The sequence below is a fragment of the Mobula birostris genome, chromosome 6, assembly GCF_030028105.1.
Source record: "Mobula birostris isolate sMobBir1 chromosome 6, sMobBir1.hap1, whole genome shotgun sequence".
In the NCBI taxonomy this organism is placed as follows: domain Eukaryota; kingdom Metazoa; phylum Chordata; class Chondrichthyes; order Myliobatiformes; family Myliobatidae; genus Mobula; species Mobula birostris.
The window spans coordinates 110,026,783-110,044,155 of NC_092375.1; the positions used below are offsets into that span (position 1 = coordinate 110,026,783).

The following is a 17,373-nucleotide window of genomic DNA, read 5'->3' on the forward strand; positions in this document are numbered from 1 at the left end:
ATAACCCTTAATTCCCTTACTATGCAAAAATCTATTCAACCTTGTCTTAAATATATTTACTGAGGTAGCCACTGCTTCATTGGGCAGAGAATTCCACAGATTCATCACTCTTTGGGAAAAGCAGTTCCTCCATATCTCCATCCTAAATCTACTCCCCCATATCTTGAGGCTATGTCTCCTAGTTCTAGTCTCACTTACCCCTGGAAAGAACTTTCCTGCCAAAGGGGTTTAGCCCAAAACATCAACTGTACACTTTTCCTACATGCTGCCCGACCTGCTGAGTTCCTCCAGCATTTTGTGTGTGTTGCTCAGATTTCCAGCATCTGCAGATTTTCACTTGTTTATGACAACTTTCCTGCCTCTATCTTAACTGTCCCTTTCATAATTTTATATGTTTCTATAAGATCTCCTCTCATCCTTCTGAATTCCAGTGAGTACATTCCCAGGCGACTCAATCTCCCCTCATAGTCTAACCCCCTCATCTCTGGAATCAACCTGGTGAACCTCCTCTGCACTGCCTCCAAAGCCAGTATATGCTTCCTCAAGGAAGGAGACCAGAACTGCATTCAATACTCCAGATGTGGCCTCACCAGTACCCTATACAGTTGCAGCATAACCTCCCTGCTCTTAAATCCAATCCATCTGGCAATGAAGACCAACATTCCATTTGCCTTCTTGATAGCCTGCTGTACCTGCAAACCAACCTTTTGCGATTCATGCACAAGCACTCCCAAGTCCTTCTGCATAGCAGCATGCTGCAATCTTTTACCATTTAAATAATAATCTGACCTTCTATTTGTCCTTCGAAAGTGAATGACCTTGCATTTACCCACATTGTACTCCATCTGCCAGACCCTTGCTTGTCCATTCACTTCACCTATCTATCTCTCTTTGCAGGCTCTCCATATCCTCTGCACAATTTGCTTTTCCACTCAATTTAGTGTCATCAGCAAACTTAGATACACTACAGTCAGTCTCCTCTTCCAGATCATTACTGTATATCGTGAACAGTTGAGGGCCCAGCACCGACTCCTGCTGCACACCACTCACCACTAATTGCCAACCAGAGAAACACCCATGTATCCCAACTCTCTGCTTTCTATTGGTTAATCAATCCTCTATCCATGCTAATACATCACTCCTAACTCTATGCATCCTTATCTTATGGATAAGTCTTTTATGTGGCACCTTATCAAACGCCTTCTGGAAATCCAAGTAAATATCATCAGCTGTAGGGAAGTTACTGGAGACAACTCTTAGAGATAGGAATTATGAGCAAATGGAAATACATAGCCTAATTAGGGAGAGCCAACAAGGCTTTGTGTAGGGCATGTCATGCCTTCCTAACTTGATTGAGTTTTTTTTGACAAGATGATGAGGGTGATTGATGAAGGTAGAACTGTGGATGTTGTCTACGTGGATTTTAGTGAGGTGTTTGACAAGGACCCTCATAGAAGGCTTATCAAGATGCTTATGATGCATGGGACCAACGGTGAATTGGCCATTTGGATTTAGAACTGGCTTGTCCAAAGTAGATATGGGGTAGTGGTCAAAAAGACTTATTTCAGCTGGAGCTCTGTAATTAGTGGAGTTCCACAGAGATCTTACTGGGACCTCTGCTGTTTGCAATGTATTTAAATGACCTGGATGTAAATGTAGAGGGTAGGTCAGTAAGTTTACAGATGATGGAGTTGTGGATAGCATAAATGACTAGCAAAGAATACAGTGAGATACAGATCAAATGCAGGCAGGGATGGAGAAATGGCAGATGGAGTTTAACCCAGCCAAATGTGAAGTTTTGCACCTTGGTGGGTTAAATGTAAAGAGACAGTACAGTGTTAAGAACAAGACCCTTAGCAGTGTTGATGGGGTCCAAGTTCTTATCTCCCTGAAAATGGCTACACAGGTTGATGGGGTGGTTGAGAAGGGATATGGCATGTTTCCCTTTATTAGTCTAGGCACTAAGTTCAAGATCAGGAAGTTATATCGCACCCTTATAAAACTCCAGTTGTACACAGTTCTGGTGTCCCCATTATAGCAAGGACGTCAAGACTTTGGAGAGGGTGTAGAAGAGGATTACTAGGATGCTGTCTGGATTAGAGGGCGTGTGCTATAAAAAGAAGTTGGACAAACTTGGAACTTTCTCTGGGGTAGTAGAGACTGAGGGAGATCTGATAGAGGTTTATAGGATTATGAGAGAGATAGACAGAGTAGACAGACAGTACCTTTTTTCCACAGTTGAAATGTCTAATACCAGAGGCAGTCTATTTAAAGTGAGAGGAGGAAATTTCAAAGGAGATGTGAGGGTCAATATTTTACACACAGAGTGGTGGGTGCCTGGAATGCGTAGCCTGGGATGGTAGGAGAGGCAGAAACATCAGAGGCTTTCAGGGGATGTTTAGATAGAGAGATGAATGTGAAGAAAATGGAAGGATATGGACATTGTGTACACAGAAGAGATTAGTTTAGTTAGCCATTTGAATACTAATTTAATTGGCCCAGCACAACATTGTGGGTTGAAGGACCTGCTCCTGTTCTGTCCTGTTCTAAGGTCTTTTTTCCTATCTACTTCTGTGTGAATAAGTTGCCCTTCTCGTACCCTTTAAATCTTTCCCCTCTCACCTTACAATTCCTCTTGTTTTAGACTTCTCTACCCTGGGTATTCTTCAGGGGTGTGGATTAAGGGCAAGCAAGTGAGATTAGGTGGATGGAGGGTCCTCATTTTCTATTAAGAAAAGGCAGTGACGAGCAGATTTGGAGAGGATGTTTCCTACAGTGAGGGAGTGTAGGGCCAGAGGGCACAGTCTCAGAATACGATGACATCCCTTTATAACAGAGATAAGGAGGAATTTCTTCAGGCAATAGGAGGTGAATCTGTGGAACTTATTGCCACAGATGGTTGTGGAGGCCAAGTCATTAGTTACATTTTAGAAACATAGAAAACCTACAGTACAATACAGGCCCTTTGGCCTACAATGCTGTGCCGAACATGTCCTTACCCTAGAAATTACCGAGTGTTACCCATAGCCCTCTATTTTTCTATAGTGAATATAGGCATAGTGAATAATTTTAATAGGAATTATGATTAATATCAATATCTCCAAGTTCTGATCTATGTAATATTAGTTGGCTTCTAAAGATATAAGAGATTGCACATGCTGGGATCTGAGCACAAAATCAAAATGCTGCAGGACGATCTTCTTGCCTTACTTCCCTCAAACAGAACAGAGCTAGCGTTCTCTTGGATTTTATGCAGAGATAAGCTCCTGATTAGTCAGGGCGTCAAAGGTTACCTGGAGAAGGCAGGAGAATGAAGTTAAGAGGGATAACAAAGCAGCCATGATGAAATAACAGACCAGGTTCAATGGGCCAAATGGACTAATTTGGTTTCAATGCCTTATGGTGCAGATAAGAAAAAAGTGGTACATCTTAAAAGGCTGAGTGCCCAGGTTATGGGGGATGGGGGAAAGAGAAGTAGAAGGGATTGCGGGGGGGGGGAGCAATGTGGATGAGCTGAGAAGGGGAATGTGTTGAAAGAGAAGGAAGGGATGGAAATAGGAAGTGGAGTGAGGTGGAAGGAAAGGTAACAAGGGTAAGGGAAGAGGAGATGGAGCACAAAGAAATAGCATGCTGAACTGATACAATGGCTGTGGAGAGGATTATGTGGAACATAAATGGATTATTTGGTCTGTCTCTGTGCAATAGACAGAGGCAAAATTGGCCAGTAGATGCCACAATACTCTCAGTGGCTTCTTTATTTGGTATACCTGTACACCTGCTCGTTAATGCAATTATCTAATCTTCCAATCATGTGGCAGCAACTCAATGCATTAAAGCATGCAGACATGGTCAAGAGGTTCAGTTGTTGTTTAGACCAAACATCAGAATGGGGAAGAAATGTGATCGCAGTGACTTTGATTGTGGAATGATTGTTGGTGCCAGATAGGATGGTTTGGATATCTCAGAAACTGCTGATCTCCTGGGACTTTCACACACAACAGTCTGTAGAGTTTACGGAGAATGGTGTGAAAAATTTAAAAAATCATCCAGTAAGTGGCATTTCTGTGGGTAAAAACACCTTGTTAATGAGAGAGGTCAGAGGAGAATGGCCAGACTGGTTCAAGCTGACAGGAAAGCGACAGTAACTCAAATAACCACGTTACAAAGTGGTGTGCACAGTAGCATCTCTGAACGCACAACTTGTAGAACCATGAAGTGGATGGGCTACAGCAGTGGAAGACCACGGACATACACTCAGTAGCCACTTTATTACATTCAGGAGGTAACTAATAAAGTGGCCATTGAGTGTAACTGGATCTGTTAGTTTGAGTCTGTTACATTGGCCAGTTAGATGCCACAATTGGACCACCACGGACAAGATGGCTCCACATCCCCTTCACTCTCATGAAACAGTGCACATGACAGAGCAGGTCAGTGATCAGATATTAATTTTATTCATTAAATAGAAGAAAACAAAGTACATTGCAAGATTAGTCACAGGAGATTCCAGAATAACATCAGAAGTCAAGATAAAAATATCTCTATTCTTGAAAATCTTTTAAATTAAAACTTTACAGATTGATAGCATTTTAATATATAATATAATAAAATTCATATTGACAGCCAACTTTTACAATTCTATATTACAATTCACAAGTATAAAAATAAATCTCATAAGTAACACACAAGGCCTGGGGTGTAAATTTACACATTAAATTGTAGTTGTGGGAAATATACATATATTTTCTTTCCAAAATCAAATAAAATCAGCTAACTTAGGGGGAGAATTGAGCGTTGAATGGGGTATATCTGTAAATGGAGATTTAAAACCCAAATGTGTGTGTGCATGTACGTGTGTGCATAAAATTTTCTAACAAGTTTTGAGGCATGTATTCGTGTCCAGTTATGTATTAGCTCATGTGACGAGTAATACAGTCTGGTGTTTGGTCATGAGCTCACACGTATATATTCAGTTGCGTGTTTTGTCACATGTTCATTTCCATGTTACACATGGTGTCAGGTGTACAGTTACACACAGTCATCGTCCTGTGCCCAGTCACATGATTAGTCACGTATGCGTTTTCTCACATGCTCAGTCTCATGTTCAGTCTAGCACATCATCACATTATTAGTTAAACTAGGTTGAATCCAGCGTATCATCACGTGGCAAAATACAAAGCATTCAGCTAGACTTTCAGTCCTGCGGTTTGCCAATGTTGCTTGGTGTGTCGATAGAGGTGATGTGGAGTCGGGTTCCAGGGGTTTTCACGGCACTGGGTGTAATGAATGAGAAACACTCCCCTCTTTTGAATCTCTTTGTCCAGTCTATAGAGCTGGCTCAGAACTTACATAGCCCAGAGGAGAGAGCTTTGTTTCCATGATGTAGAAAGAAAAAGAAATGGGACAACATTGCTTCCTTCTCCAATTCAGAGTACTTAGGATTCACAGAGAGTGACATTCCTTCCACTTGACATCTCCATCATTGCCACAGTTACAAAGCCTCCCTCCTCTTCTGATGTTTCCCCATCTCTCAAGGCTCCACTCTGCCATCTTTGGCTGCCATATTGGATTGGCACTCCCCTATGTGACATCACAGGAACATCATCAACCCACCAGCAATCGATCCCTTTCTCAACTCATTCATCTTGTCAGAAGATCCCCCATAAACTGACAACTTCCAGGAAAATTCAGCCTGAAATAGAGCAGCAGGAATTTCTGCAGGAAGACTACTTGCAAGTTGTCAGGATACTAAAAATTTCCTGGCCAACTCCTTTATTATGGTTGCATCATCACCATGTTTATACCACATATAGCAGTGAATTTGCAGCCAACAAGGAGCCAGAAATTTCTTTGTTGTTGTTGGCTGAGCAAAGAGAGTCCACCATTGGATTAGATCTAAAGGTCCATAGTCCTCTCCTAAGAAGGCCAATTCCTCTTTCAGCCCTTCAACTCTTCCACCTATCACCTTCCAGCCTTTCACTTCATCTCCCCTCCTCTAACCTCGTACTTTTCCCCCCACCTATCACCCAGCAGCTTGTACTCCTCTCTCCTTCCCTCCACCTTCTTATTCTGGCTTCTTCCCCCTTAATTCCCAAACCTGACGAAGGGTCTTCACCCAAAATGTTGACTGTTTATTCCTCTCCATAGATGCTGCCTGACCTTCTGAGTTTCTCCAGCATTTTGTTGGTGTTGTTCAAGATTTATAAGACTGCTGTTTGCAGGTTGAAGAATTGGAACTGTATTTAGATATTTTTGAAGATAAATAAAAAAATTCAATAAAGGCAGCTGGCAAAAAAAGGCCTTCCTGCCATCCAAAGCAAACCCATGAACAAACTGAGGTGGTTAAGGAAATCTGGAGTAGAGTAATCTTGTGTGAATGAGTACTGGGGCAGAGTTGGAGAGATCAAAGGATTTCAAACTTAACATTCTTGTACAATCTGCAAGCTTTTTTTTATACATAACACTCCAAATGTCATGCTGTTCTTCAAATGGGGTACTGCAACCTGATGACTTGGGTGTATAAGTTCCCACTGGACCTTGAGTTTCCCAACATGTTCAAAGTCAGCTGAGGGAAGTTTCTGAAGTGTTGCCTCCACAGCTTAGAAACCCTTACCATAAGACTGTAAGACTACAAGACGTAGGAGAAGAATTAGGCCGTCCTATCATGGCTGATTTATTATCTCTCTCAACCCCACTCACCTGCCTTCTCCCCATAAAATTTAACACCCTTACTAATTAAGAACCTATCAACCTCTGCTTTATATACACCCAATGGCTTGGCCTCCAAAATAATCTGTGGCAATGAATTCCACAGATTCACCAACCTCTGGCTAAAGAAATTCCTCCTCATCTCTGTTGTAAAGGAATGTCCTCCTATTCTGAGGCTGAGCCCTTTGGTCCTACACTCTCCCCATAATAGGAAACATCCTCTTCACCTCCACTCTATCTAGGCCTTCCAATATTCCATAGGTTTCAATGAGAGCTCCCCTTATTCTTCTAAATGTCAGTGAATACAGAGCTCCTCAAACATTAACCCTTTAATTCCTGGGATCATTCTCATGAACTTCCTCTGGAATCTCTCCAATGCCAGTACATAAGGGGCCCAAACTTTATGCAAGAGAGCCTTTCCATCCCTTCCTCCAGATAACTCAAATCTGACAGTTGAAACCTGTTGCAGTGCGATGGTTGACAACAAGTTAGGTGAGCAACACACTCAAAATGCTAGAGGCTCTCAGCAAATCAGGCAACACCTATGGAGGGGACAAGCAGTCTACGTTTTGGGCTGAGACCCCTTCATCAGGATTGGAAAGGAAGAAGACAGAAGCTAAATTAAAAGGTGGAGGTGTACGAGCTGGTAGGATAGGTGAGTCCAGTTGAGGGGAGGAAGGTAGGGTGCGTGGGGGATGAGGGGTGATGTTTTGTGGGCACATTTTGGAAGACAGAAATTAAGGTATTGTCAGGCTAGAGGGTGGGTTTATTGGAGGGTCTACCTGGTCAAATAGTCAATTAAAGAGTCAAATTCCAAAGCCCCTTTACAGTTCTCATTCCGGGTTTGTCCTGAGGTTAGACTTGAGAAGATTTATCTCCCCTTTTCTGTCAGGAGGGGTGACATGTAGAGAAAAGGGGTCAGGACCTTGATTGTCTGATCTGACCCACACAGATGGAGATTATGAATGGGGCAAGTCCTTCCTTAAGAGTCAAAAAGGAGCACAGTGGGTCCAAGTTGAGAGGGATGTTGAGGGTGGAAAAGTCAGACGGAAACCTCCAAGAATAAATCCTTTAATCTCCATAGGGATTTGGCTGTGACTCTTCTGATGTAAACCAATCACTAATGATTTGATATTATTTCAGTTCTCAGCGTTGTCTTCAGCCCCTGATGATGAAAGATTTTAATGAACATGATTCAGCAGCAAAGCAAACAGGACTCAAGCTATGGTCCCTTGTCTAGCCTCTGTATGGAGATGATAACCCTGTATATGCTTCTCCCCACACTGAGAGATATTTTAGGATATATACATCTTCGTAGTCATACATCTGTGTCGATACACTAGTGAATCTGTCCACAGTACAGCTAGAACGTGACATGTTTACCTAGCAATTTTCATTCAACGTGGAACGCAGCAATTTGTAAAGGAAACTGCAAAATGATAGGTGAGTGAAAAACACATTACTTTGAATCTGAGTCCGCGATTGTGTCTGAACATCCTTGTCCAATTATCCGCAGCTCTGAAGAAGGCAACATTTAGATACAGATGGCTTTGACTCAAGTAGGGGCCCAGGGTAATTTCGTCAAGGGTGAGAGTTTCCTTTTTCTCAGCCGCAATGAAGTAAACTCTCATTCTCAATGCCGCTAAAGCAAAGTCTAACTCCAGAGATCATGAGCAGGTGTTTTTTCCTTCCAGAGAAGGGAGATCTCAGATCCATGAATCCCGGAAGCTGTAGACACAGGGCAATGCCCCCAAAGCAGTGCAATTTACCTGATCTTACCCTCTGCTGGGAGGAGGGAGGAGGAGATGCGGGGGCATAGGTCGGGGCCTCCCCGCGTGCCTGAGACACCCCCCCTCCCATGGTGCCGGGCCTCAGCCTTGTGCCACGCCCCAGGGGTGGAAGTCACTGGGGCTGAGGATCAGCCTGCCGATCTGGTGCAGTAGCTGTGAGTACCAATGAATGCCCTCCTGGTTGATGGCAGGGCAAACTTGGCCGAAGATGGATGCCAATCGATGGCAGAGGCGGAGCGGGGCAAAGGCCATCTGTGCCAGGCTGTGGCCCTCGATGGCGGCAAAGCAGGAGGCCAGCACACCGTCCACCAAAAGTGTGCCGTGCTGGGTCAGTGGGGCGTAGGCACCGACGTCCGCCCGCAGCGAGACCCCCGTCACCTGCGCAGGGCCATCCACTGTGTACATGTACTGTCCGGCCCTCACCTCACTGGCGAAGGTGGGCCTGAAGCGGCCCAGGTCCAAGGTGAAGTTGTCCGCCACGAAGACCAGGTGCGCTGCAGTCAGCTGCAGCCTCCGAGGCGGCTCCTGAGTCTCGAGCACGTGGAATAACTTCACTGCCTCAGGCTGCCGGTCCAGGAAGGCCACGAAGGTGCTGAAAACAACCTGCCCGTCTTGATCAACGGTCTGCACCCGGTCTCCGGGCTGCAGCTCGGACACCCTCTTCCTCCGGCCGTCCTCCATCAGGATGCTCGAATTCCCAGGGAAGCAGCCGCCAGTTTTGGCTGCCATGGAATGATCTGGGGAAACATTGAAGACATCAAGAGGGATTAGCATCAACTTCCAGCCTTGATTCAGTAAATGTGTGAAGACAGTCATGCAAGGAGACATAGAACATAGAACCTTACAGCTCAGTGCAGTCCCCTTGACCCATGATGTTGTGCCAAACTTTTACCTCTTCTAAAATCAATCTGATCTTTCCCTCCTACATAACCTTCCACTTTGCTATCAACCATGTACCTATCTAGGAGTTTCCTAAATGTCTCTAATGTATCTAAGTCTACCATCACCCCGGCAGCACGTTCTACACCCCCACCACTCTCTTTGTATAAAACTTACGCCTGACATCCCCCCTGTACTTTCCTCCATTCACTTTAAAATGGTAGAACAGTACAGCACAGTACAGGCCCTTCAGTCCACAAGGTTGTGCTAACCTTTTATCTGGGGCTTGGAGGAAATTCCTGGTTCGAGGCGAGAGGCTTGGAGTCAGGGAAGTGAAGGAGGCAGATGGTTTAAAGCAAAAGATGGGAGAGGAGGGAAAAAGTAACAGCAGCAAAAAGGGGTGAAGAAAGGCATAGCACAAGCCCGAGGGTGTAGCAAGTTAACTAGGAGTGAGAGAAAAGACTGCAAGAAGGACACTCAGTAAATAAAGAAACTTCACAGGATGCCATTCAGCATGTGTTGGTGCAAGGGTAGTTAGTCAAACTTGCCCCTCTCCAGGCTTCTCTCTGCCTCCAGATTGCCCTGCAGTTTGATTGCCCTTTTCAATTAATTATTTAATTCTGTTTTTGAACATTTCTGGTTGTGTCATGGTCCCGACCGTTAATTCCCCATTTTCTCCTAATTCCCTTTGATGGCGGCACACCTGGTTCTCATCAAGACCTGCAGCATAAAAACCCCGGCTTTGTATCCACTCGTTGCCAGAACATTGTTTAGCCAGTATGGTAATTAATACTCCCGGCCGCTTAAGATTGTGTATTCTAAGTTTTACTTCAGTACCGAGGTTTACCTGGGTAACTTCATCTCTCCGTGTCAAGATAAGGATTCTAAGTTTTACTTCAGTACCGAGGTTTACTTGTGTAACTCTGTCTCTCTGTGTCAAGAAAAGTATTGTCTACCGCTTGCCTTTCTACGCTCCGTGTCAAGATAGGTTTTGCCTGCCGCCTGTCTCCCGTTTGCCGTTCAGCGCCAGCAACTCTCCGTGTCAAGATAAGTTCTGCCTGCCTCCTGCCTTCCTGTTCACCCTCCTGTTTGCCGTTCAGCTCCAGCCACTCTCCATCCTAACTCAATCTCCGAGTCAGAGTCTTGCGTTTGGGTTCGCCCCATTCTTTGCAACAGGTTGAGATCTTTCCCACACCCTTTCAGGCAGTGTTGTACAAAGGCTAGCACTCGGCATAACAAAACTTCACCTTAGCAACCATCCACTGTCAATAATCTTAAAACATATTGGTTACCAAACCCACTGTCAGTGAAATGGTTTCATGATTTTGAAATACACTCATTAAATTTCTCTCTCTCCTTTTCCCTCCACCCTTCTCTCTTTCTCTCTCTCTCTCTCTCTTCCTTGCCCTCTCTTTTATTACCTATCCCACTCTCTCCTTTACATTCCATCTCCCTCTCTCTCTCTCTTTCTCTCTCTCTCTCTCTCTCTCTGAGTTGTCAACATTGTTCTTAATGTCAAGAGCTCAGCAATCAATGAGTTCCCTGCAAAGGGTTAACCTGAGACTTTCATATTTGCTGACCATCTTATGCAAGTTTTGAACTCGTCCTCCTTCTTTCAATAGTTTGTATAAGAAAGAACAGCGGGAGCAAAACAGGGCAATCATGAAACTAACAGACTGAATAGAATTTGTGAGATAAGGTAATCAGAAACAGTTCCGGATGAAAAACAGCTTGTTTTCCTGTATGTCTACCTTCCTTCTGTCTTTTCAGAAGGTCATCCATCCCCCACAACACTTCATCTACACGTCAATCTCCTTGTATCTTTCTCTCATACAGTAACTATCAGCTCATTCTCTTCTCTTTCTCTCCCCTCATCTTTCTCTGTCCTGTTCTCTGCTCCTTCTTTCTCCTCCTCCCTCTACCTCTCAGCCTCTCTCAAGACCTGATTCTCCCTCTTACTGTTTGCCTCTATCCACCCTCCCACACCTATTCTTTCTAATAACAACCTTCATCACTCTCCTGTTTCCATCACTGTCTCAAAATGCTGGAGGAATTCGGCAGGTCAGGCAGCATCTACAGGAGAAGAATAAGCAGTCGATGCTTTGGGCCAAGACCTTCATCGGGAGAATGTTTCTTGGCCAGAAACTTGGACAGTTTACTCGTCTACATAGATGCTGCCCGACCCGCTGAGTTCCTCCATCATTTCGTATGTGTTGCTCTGGATTTCCAACATCTGCAAAATCACTTGAGTTTTTTTCTTTTCTTCCATCTCTTCAAAGATTGCATGGAAGACTGACAAAGGATACAGCAGGATATAGATTAGTTGTAAATATAGACAAGGAAGTGGCAGATGAAGTTTAATGCGGGCAGGCGTGGCCTGCTGCACTTTGGGAAATCTAACATTCTTTTTAATGGCAGAATCCTAACAGTACTGATGAACGGAGTCCAGGTATATGGCTCCCTAAAAGTGGCTGCACAGGTTGATGTGGCAGTAAAGAAGCCATATGGAATGCTTGCCTTCATTAGTGGAGACATTAAGTTTAAGAGCGAAGAAGTTATGTTGCAACTTTATAAAACTTTGGATAGGTCACATTTAGAGTATTTAGTTCTGGTCACCTCATTATAGGAAGGATGTGGAGGCTTTGGAGATGGTGCAGAGCGCAGAGGATGTTTACCAGGATGCTGCATGGTTTGGGGGATGTGCTTTGAGGAGAGCTTGGACAAGCTGGGACAGTTCTATCTAGCATGATGGAGGCTGAGGAGACATTTTACAGAAGTTTATAAAATCATGCAAGGCAGAAATAAATTAGACAGCCAGTATCTTTCTTCCAGGATTGAAATGTTAGTACCAGAGGGCAGGTACATATTTGAGGCGAGAGGGGGAAAGTACAAAGGAGATAAATGGGGCACGTTTTTTTTTTACACAGAGAATGGTGGCTGCCAGCAGTGGTGGCTGAGACAAATAGGATAGGAGTATTTAAGAGGCTCTTAGATACACACATGAATATGCCTAGAAGGAAGGTTTGTGATCAATGTGTAAGGAAGAGAGATTAGATTAATTAGAAATCAATGGTTTAATTAGTTTGACTTAACACCTGAATGCACGTCCAGGGGTGGTGGTAGAGGCAGATGTGTTAGGGACATATAAGAGACTTGTAGATGAGCATATGGATGAAAGGAAATGGAGGGCTGTGGGAGAGGAAGCAATAGATTGATTACAGAGTAAGATAAAAGGTTGGCACAACATTGTGGGCCGAAGAGACTGTCCTGAGCTGTACTGAGCTGTACATTCTATGTCCTATTGCCTTTACCTCTTTAAGACGGTTTCCCGGCATCCCTTATCCCTCTCCCTCAGTGTCTCTAACTCTCCATTCATGCCTGCCATGCCCATTTACTATATTGCTTTTAACCTTATAAGGGATCACGACCAAAGTTTACCCAGTGAATAATTCCCTGATATTCTGTTTGCTTAAGTTCAGAGCAAATAGGGATACCATGACAACAGTACATGTCAGGCAAACTCCCTGCCACTCCCTGCCTCAAAATCAGTGCATTCTCCATTGAAGGCAGCCGGCCCCGCATCAGTCTCTCACTGAGCAACTCGGCTCGATTGCGAGAATCCTTAAGTGCGTCTTGTCTATTTCCCTTTCCTCTGCTCTCAGCCTCTCTCCTACTGCACAGAATCGGAAAGCGAGGTCCTCACCACCCACCACACCACACTTCATATGCACAGTACAACATGTTCAACAACTCCTTTGCAACTTCCACCAGCTCCAACGAGGCTTTTTCAGGCACAAATTCCTTTCTCCTTTCTGCATTTTGAAGGAAGTGGTCTAGAACTTCAGGTAACTCATATTCCCTCCCTGTTTTGAAGAAGCCTTTTCTGCCATCAATCATCTACCTACCAAGTCCTTCTCCATGAGCATGGTATAACATAACAGGCATGTAGCACAGGCCAGGGCTTCTCCCTCCTTCAATACCTTCTATCAAAATATAAGACCGTAAGACATAGGAGCAGAATCAGGCACTTGGCCCATTGAGTTTGCTCTGTTATCCGATCATAGCTGATTTATTTTCCCTCTCAACCCCATTCTCCTGGCTTCTCCCTATAACCCTGGATGCCTTTGCTAATCTAGAACCTATCCTATCTGTACAGAATGGCCACTTTGCCTTATTTATCCATTATTTATCACTCTTTCTCTAACTTGTTAGGTGGCACAGTAGTATAGTGGTTAGCACAATTGTTTTACGACCCAACCAGGTTCGATTCCTGCCTCTGCCTGTACAGGGATGACAGTTCTAGTATGTGTTACAGTGAATAACAATCACTGTGAATACCACAAGGGTCATCAGCTCTTGTTTATATTTACAGAATATGAGTCCTTGTGTCCATAGGGTTGGCACAGTGGTACTGCTAGTAGAGCTGTGGCCACACTGTTTTCAGTGAGCCAGGCTCAATGCTAACGTCAGATAACGCTTCCAAAGAAACTTGCACAATACCCCTGCGGCTGCATTGATTTTATCTGAGTGCTCTGGTTTCTTCCCACATCTCAAAGTTGTGTAAATTATCCCCTTGTGTATAGGTGGTAGATTTGTTTATTATCCGCAAGGAACCAGGACACAGAACATAGAACAGTATAGCACAGTGCTGGCCTACAAGCCACAATGTTAACTTACCCTAAGATCAATCTCTCCCATATAAACCTTAAGCCTTTCATCCATGTGTCTATTCAAGAGTGTCTAATGTATTTGCTTCTATTACCATCTCTGGCAGGGCACTCCATATACCCACCACCACCTGTGTAAAACACTTACTTTAGACATTCTTCCCCCCCCCCCCCACACCCCTCATACATCTCTCAACCTGGATAGGTACATGGAACTTAGGAAATAGATGGCTATGGGTAAGTTATTTCTAAAGTAAGTGCATGTTTGGCACAGCATTGTGGGCTGAAGGGCCTGTATTGTGCTGTAGGTTTTCTATGTTCTATGTTCTCCTGCACCATCTCATATGATGGCAAGGGAGAGAATCAGCAGTATTAAAATCCTGGGGCTAACATATTGGACGACTTGTGCTGGGTCCAGAACAGAAATGCAATCACAAGGAACAGGCACCAGTATCTCCTTACTTTGTTAGGAGATTAAGGAGGTTTGGCTTTCCACCGAACACCCCAGCAAATTTCCAGCCGGCACCTTTATTCCCAGGGTGGCAATGGCCAATCCCAGAGGACATCATTTAATGTGAGTGAAGGTGAGTTTAGGGGAGATGTCAGGGGTGGGTTCACACAGAGAGGTGGGTTCCTGGGTTGCACTGCTGGCAATTGTGCTAGAGCAGGGGGTTCCTAACCTGGGGTCAATGGATCTCTTGCTAAGTGGTATTGGTCCATGGCATAAAGAAGGTTGGGACTCCCTGTGCTAGTGGCTGATACATTAGAGACATTTAAAAGGCTGTTAGATGGGCACATAGATGTAAGAAAAATGGAGGACTATGGGCTGTGTAGGAGAGAAGGGTAGATTGATCATGGAGTAGGTTTATATAGATTGGCACAACATTGTGGGCTGAATGGCCTGTACTGTTCTATGTTCTAGATGTACTAACTGGTTGTATCATGGTCTGGTAGGGTAATTCAAATGCGCAGGAATGTAACAAGCTGCAGAGAGGAATGAGCTCCGCCCAATACATCAGAGGCACTTTGCTGCCACCATCAGTAGTATATACAGGTGGCACTTCCCCAGGAAGGCAACGTCCATCGTCAACGATCTCTAGAAATGTGAGGGACAGGTTCGTTTGAACACAGTGTGCTGTGGGTGCCTGGAATGCACTGACAGAGATGGTGGTGGAGACAGACACAATAGAGGTTTTTAAGAATCTCTTGGATAGACGCAAGAATATGCAGAGAAAGGAGGCGTCAGGACCATATGCAGGCAGAACCTCATGTGCCAAAGACCCTGTTCCTGTGCTGTACCGTTCTGTATGCTAACAGATATTTTTCACAGAAAGGTTCTAATTCTGCCTGTGTGTGTAAGTGGGAGGCTTGTTTTGCTGTTGTTGTTGTGTTGTTGATGTTGTTGTAGCTTGTGTTGTTCTACCAAACATAGTGATTGCCAGAATGTGTGGAGACACTTGCTCACCATTGTGTTGTGTCACCACGGTTGTTAGTGTAAATGACACATTTCACATGTGATAAATAAATAACTTGACTAATTATAGGTTGTGATTCAGAAAAGCTTGCCACTATGTAAATTGAGTGGAATCTTTTACCTGATTTGACTGAACAATGAATGTGAGCCTTTGATTCGTAGTAGACCCAGTCAAAGCCTGCCTCGACCGCCAGCCGCGCCAGCATCCCATACTTGGAACGGTCTCTGTCTGAGGTGGTGATGTCCACTGCCCGTCCCTCATAGTGCAAGGACTGCACAGAATGGTGACCGTCTTCATCCCAACCTTCGGTCACTCGCAGCCTCACGCCAGGCCACTGGTTCATCACCGAGATTGCAAGGGCATTCAGCTTATCTTTGCAACGCTGGAATAAGAGAGAAGAGAATTATTAGATGGGGCCAAGTTCCCTGATACCACCACAACCCCTGTATCCTTCCCTCCACCTAGTCTACAGTTGTTTGTGGAGATACAGGGGACGGCAGATACTAGAATCTGGAGCAGCACACGAACTCAGCAAGTCAGCTGATAGGAAGGTGACATCTGCTATCTCCTGCCCAATCTCTTCCCCCCACTCTGAATCCATCCTGAGCATCCTCTCTTTACTCTCTTCCATCAGGCAGGAGCACATACTGCCAGGGACGAGCACAAGGACAGATTCTATCCCAAAGTTGTAAGACTATTAAAATGACCTTTTGTATAATAAGATGGACTCTTGACCTCACAATACACGTCAGCATGGCAATATACTTTATTCTGCAATTTGTTATTGTTTTTCCTTGTACTAATTCAATGTAGTCTTGTAATCAAATGACCTGTATGGATGGCATGCAAAACAAAGTTTTTCTTCACTGTACCTTGGCACATGTGATAATAATAAACCAATTTACCAGTTTCTGTACCAATCTGCCAAATAAATAAAAGTTTTAGAGAAGGTGCAGAAGAGATTTAATCATGTGATTCCAGAGATGAGGGACTTCTGTGACATGAATAGTGTGGAGCAGGTGGGGTAATCTAGTAGGATTAGAGGAAGTTTTAAGGGGGATAGAATCAAGGCATTTCAAGTCTTGAAGCTTCTATTGGTATTGGTCTTGTCACATGTACCACGATAGAGTGAAAAGCTTGTCTTGCATTCTGGTATAGACAGTGTGGATGGAGAGAAGCTTCCCATTGGGAGTATAAAATGAATGCTATATCCTGACATGTTACATTGTAGCCTGGTATGGAAACACCAGGAAGAGAAAAGTGGACACAAAGTGCTCCAGTCGATCACAGGAAAATCCCTCCCCACCATTGAGTACCTCTACAAGGAGAACTGCAACAAGAAAGCAGCATCCATTATCAAGGACCTCCATTAAAACTGCTCACAATACTCCAAGTGAGGCCTCACCAGTACCTCATAAAACCTCAGTATCACATTCTTGCTTTTATATTTTAGTCCTCTTGAAATGAATGCTAACATTACATTTGCCTTCCTCACAACGGACTCAACCTGCAAGCTAATTCTTAGGGAGTCCTGTATGGGGACCCTAAAGTCCCTTTGCACCTCGGATTTTTGTATTTCCTCTCCGTTTAGAAAAAAGTCTACCTATTTTTTCCTTCTATCCCTGTGGAACACCACTAGTCACTGACAGCCAACCAGAAAAGCTCCCCTTTATTTCCACTCTTTGCCTCCTGCCGGTCAGTCCTCCGAGCTATCTTCCATCTGGTACCTTTCCTATAATACCACGGGTTCTTATCTTGTTAAGCAGCCTCATGTGCGGCACCTTGTCAAAGGCTTTCTGAAAATCCAAATAAACAACATTTATTGACTCTCGTTTGTCTATCCTGCCCGATGGT

General features: G+C 44.2%; 1 protein-coding gene across 1 annotated transcript; it reads right to left on the reverse strand.

Moving 5' to 3' along the window:
• Positions 1-4,439: 4,439 nt before the first annotated feature.
• Positions 4,440-15,898, reverse strand: LOC140199248 (indian hedgehog protein-like). Its single transcript, XM_072260970.1, has 2 exons — positions 15,640-15,898; positions 4,440-9,235 (listed from the first exon to the last, which is right to left on the reverse strand). The coding sequence occupies exons 1-2, from the start codon at positions 15,860-15,862 to the stop codon at positions 8,580-8,582; spliced, it is 879 nt and encodes a 292-aa protein (XP_072117071.1). The 5' UTR covers positions 15,863-15,898; the 3' UTR covers positions 4,440-8,579.
• Positions 15,899-17,373: the final 1,475 nt, after the last annotated feature.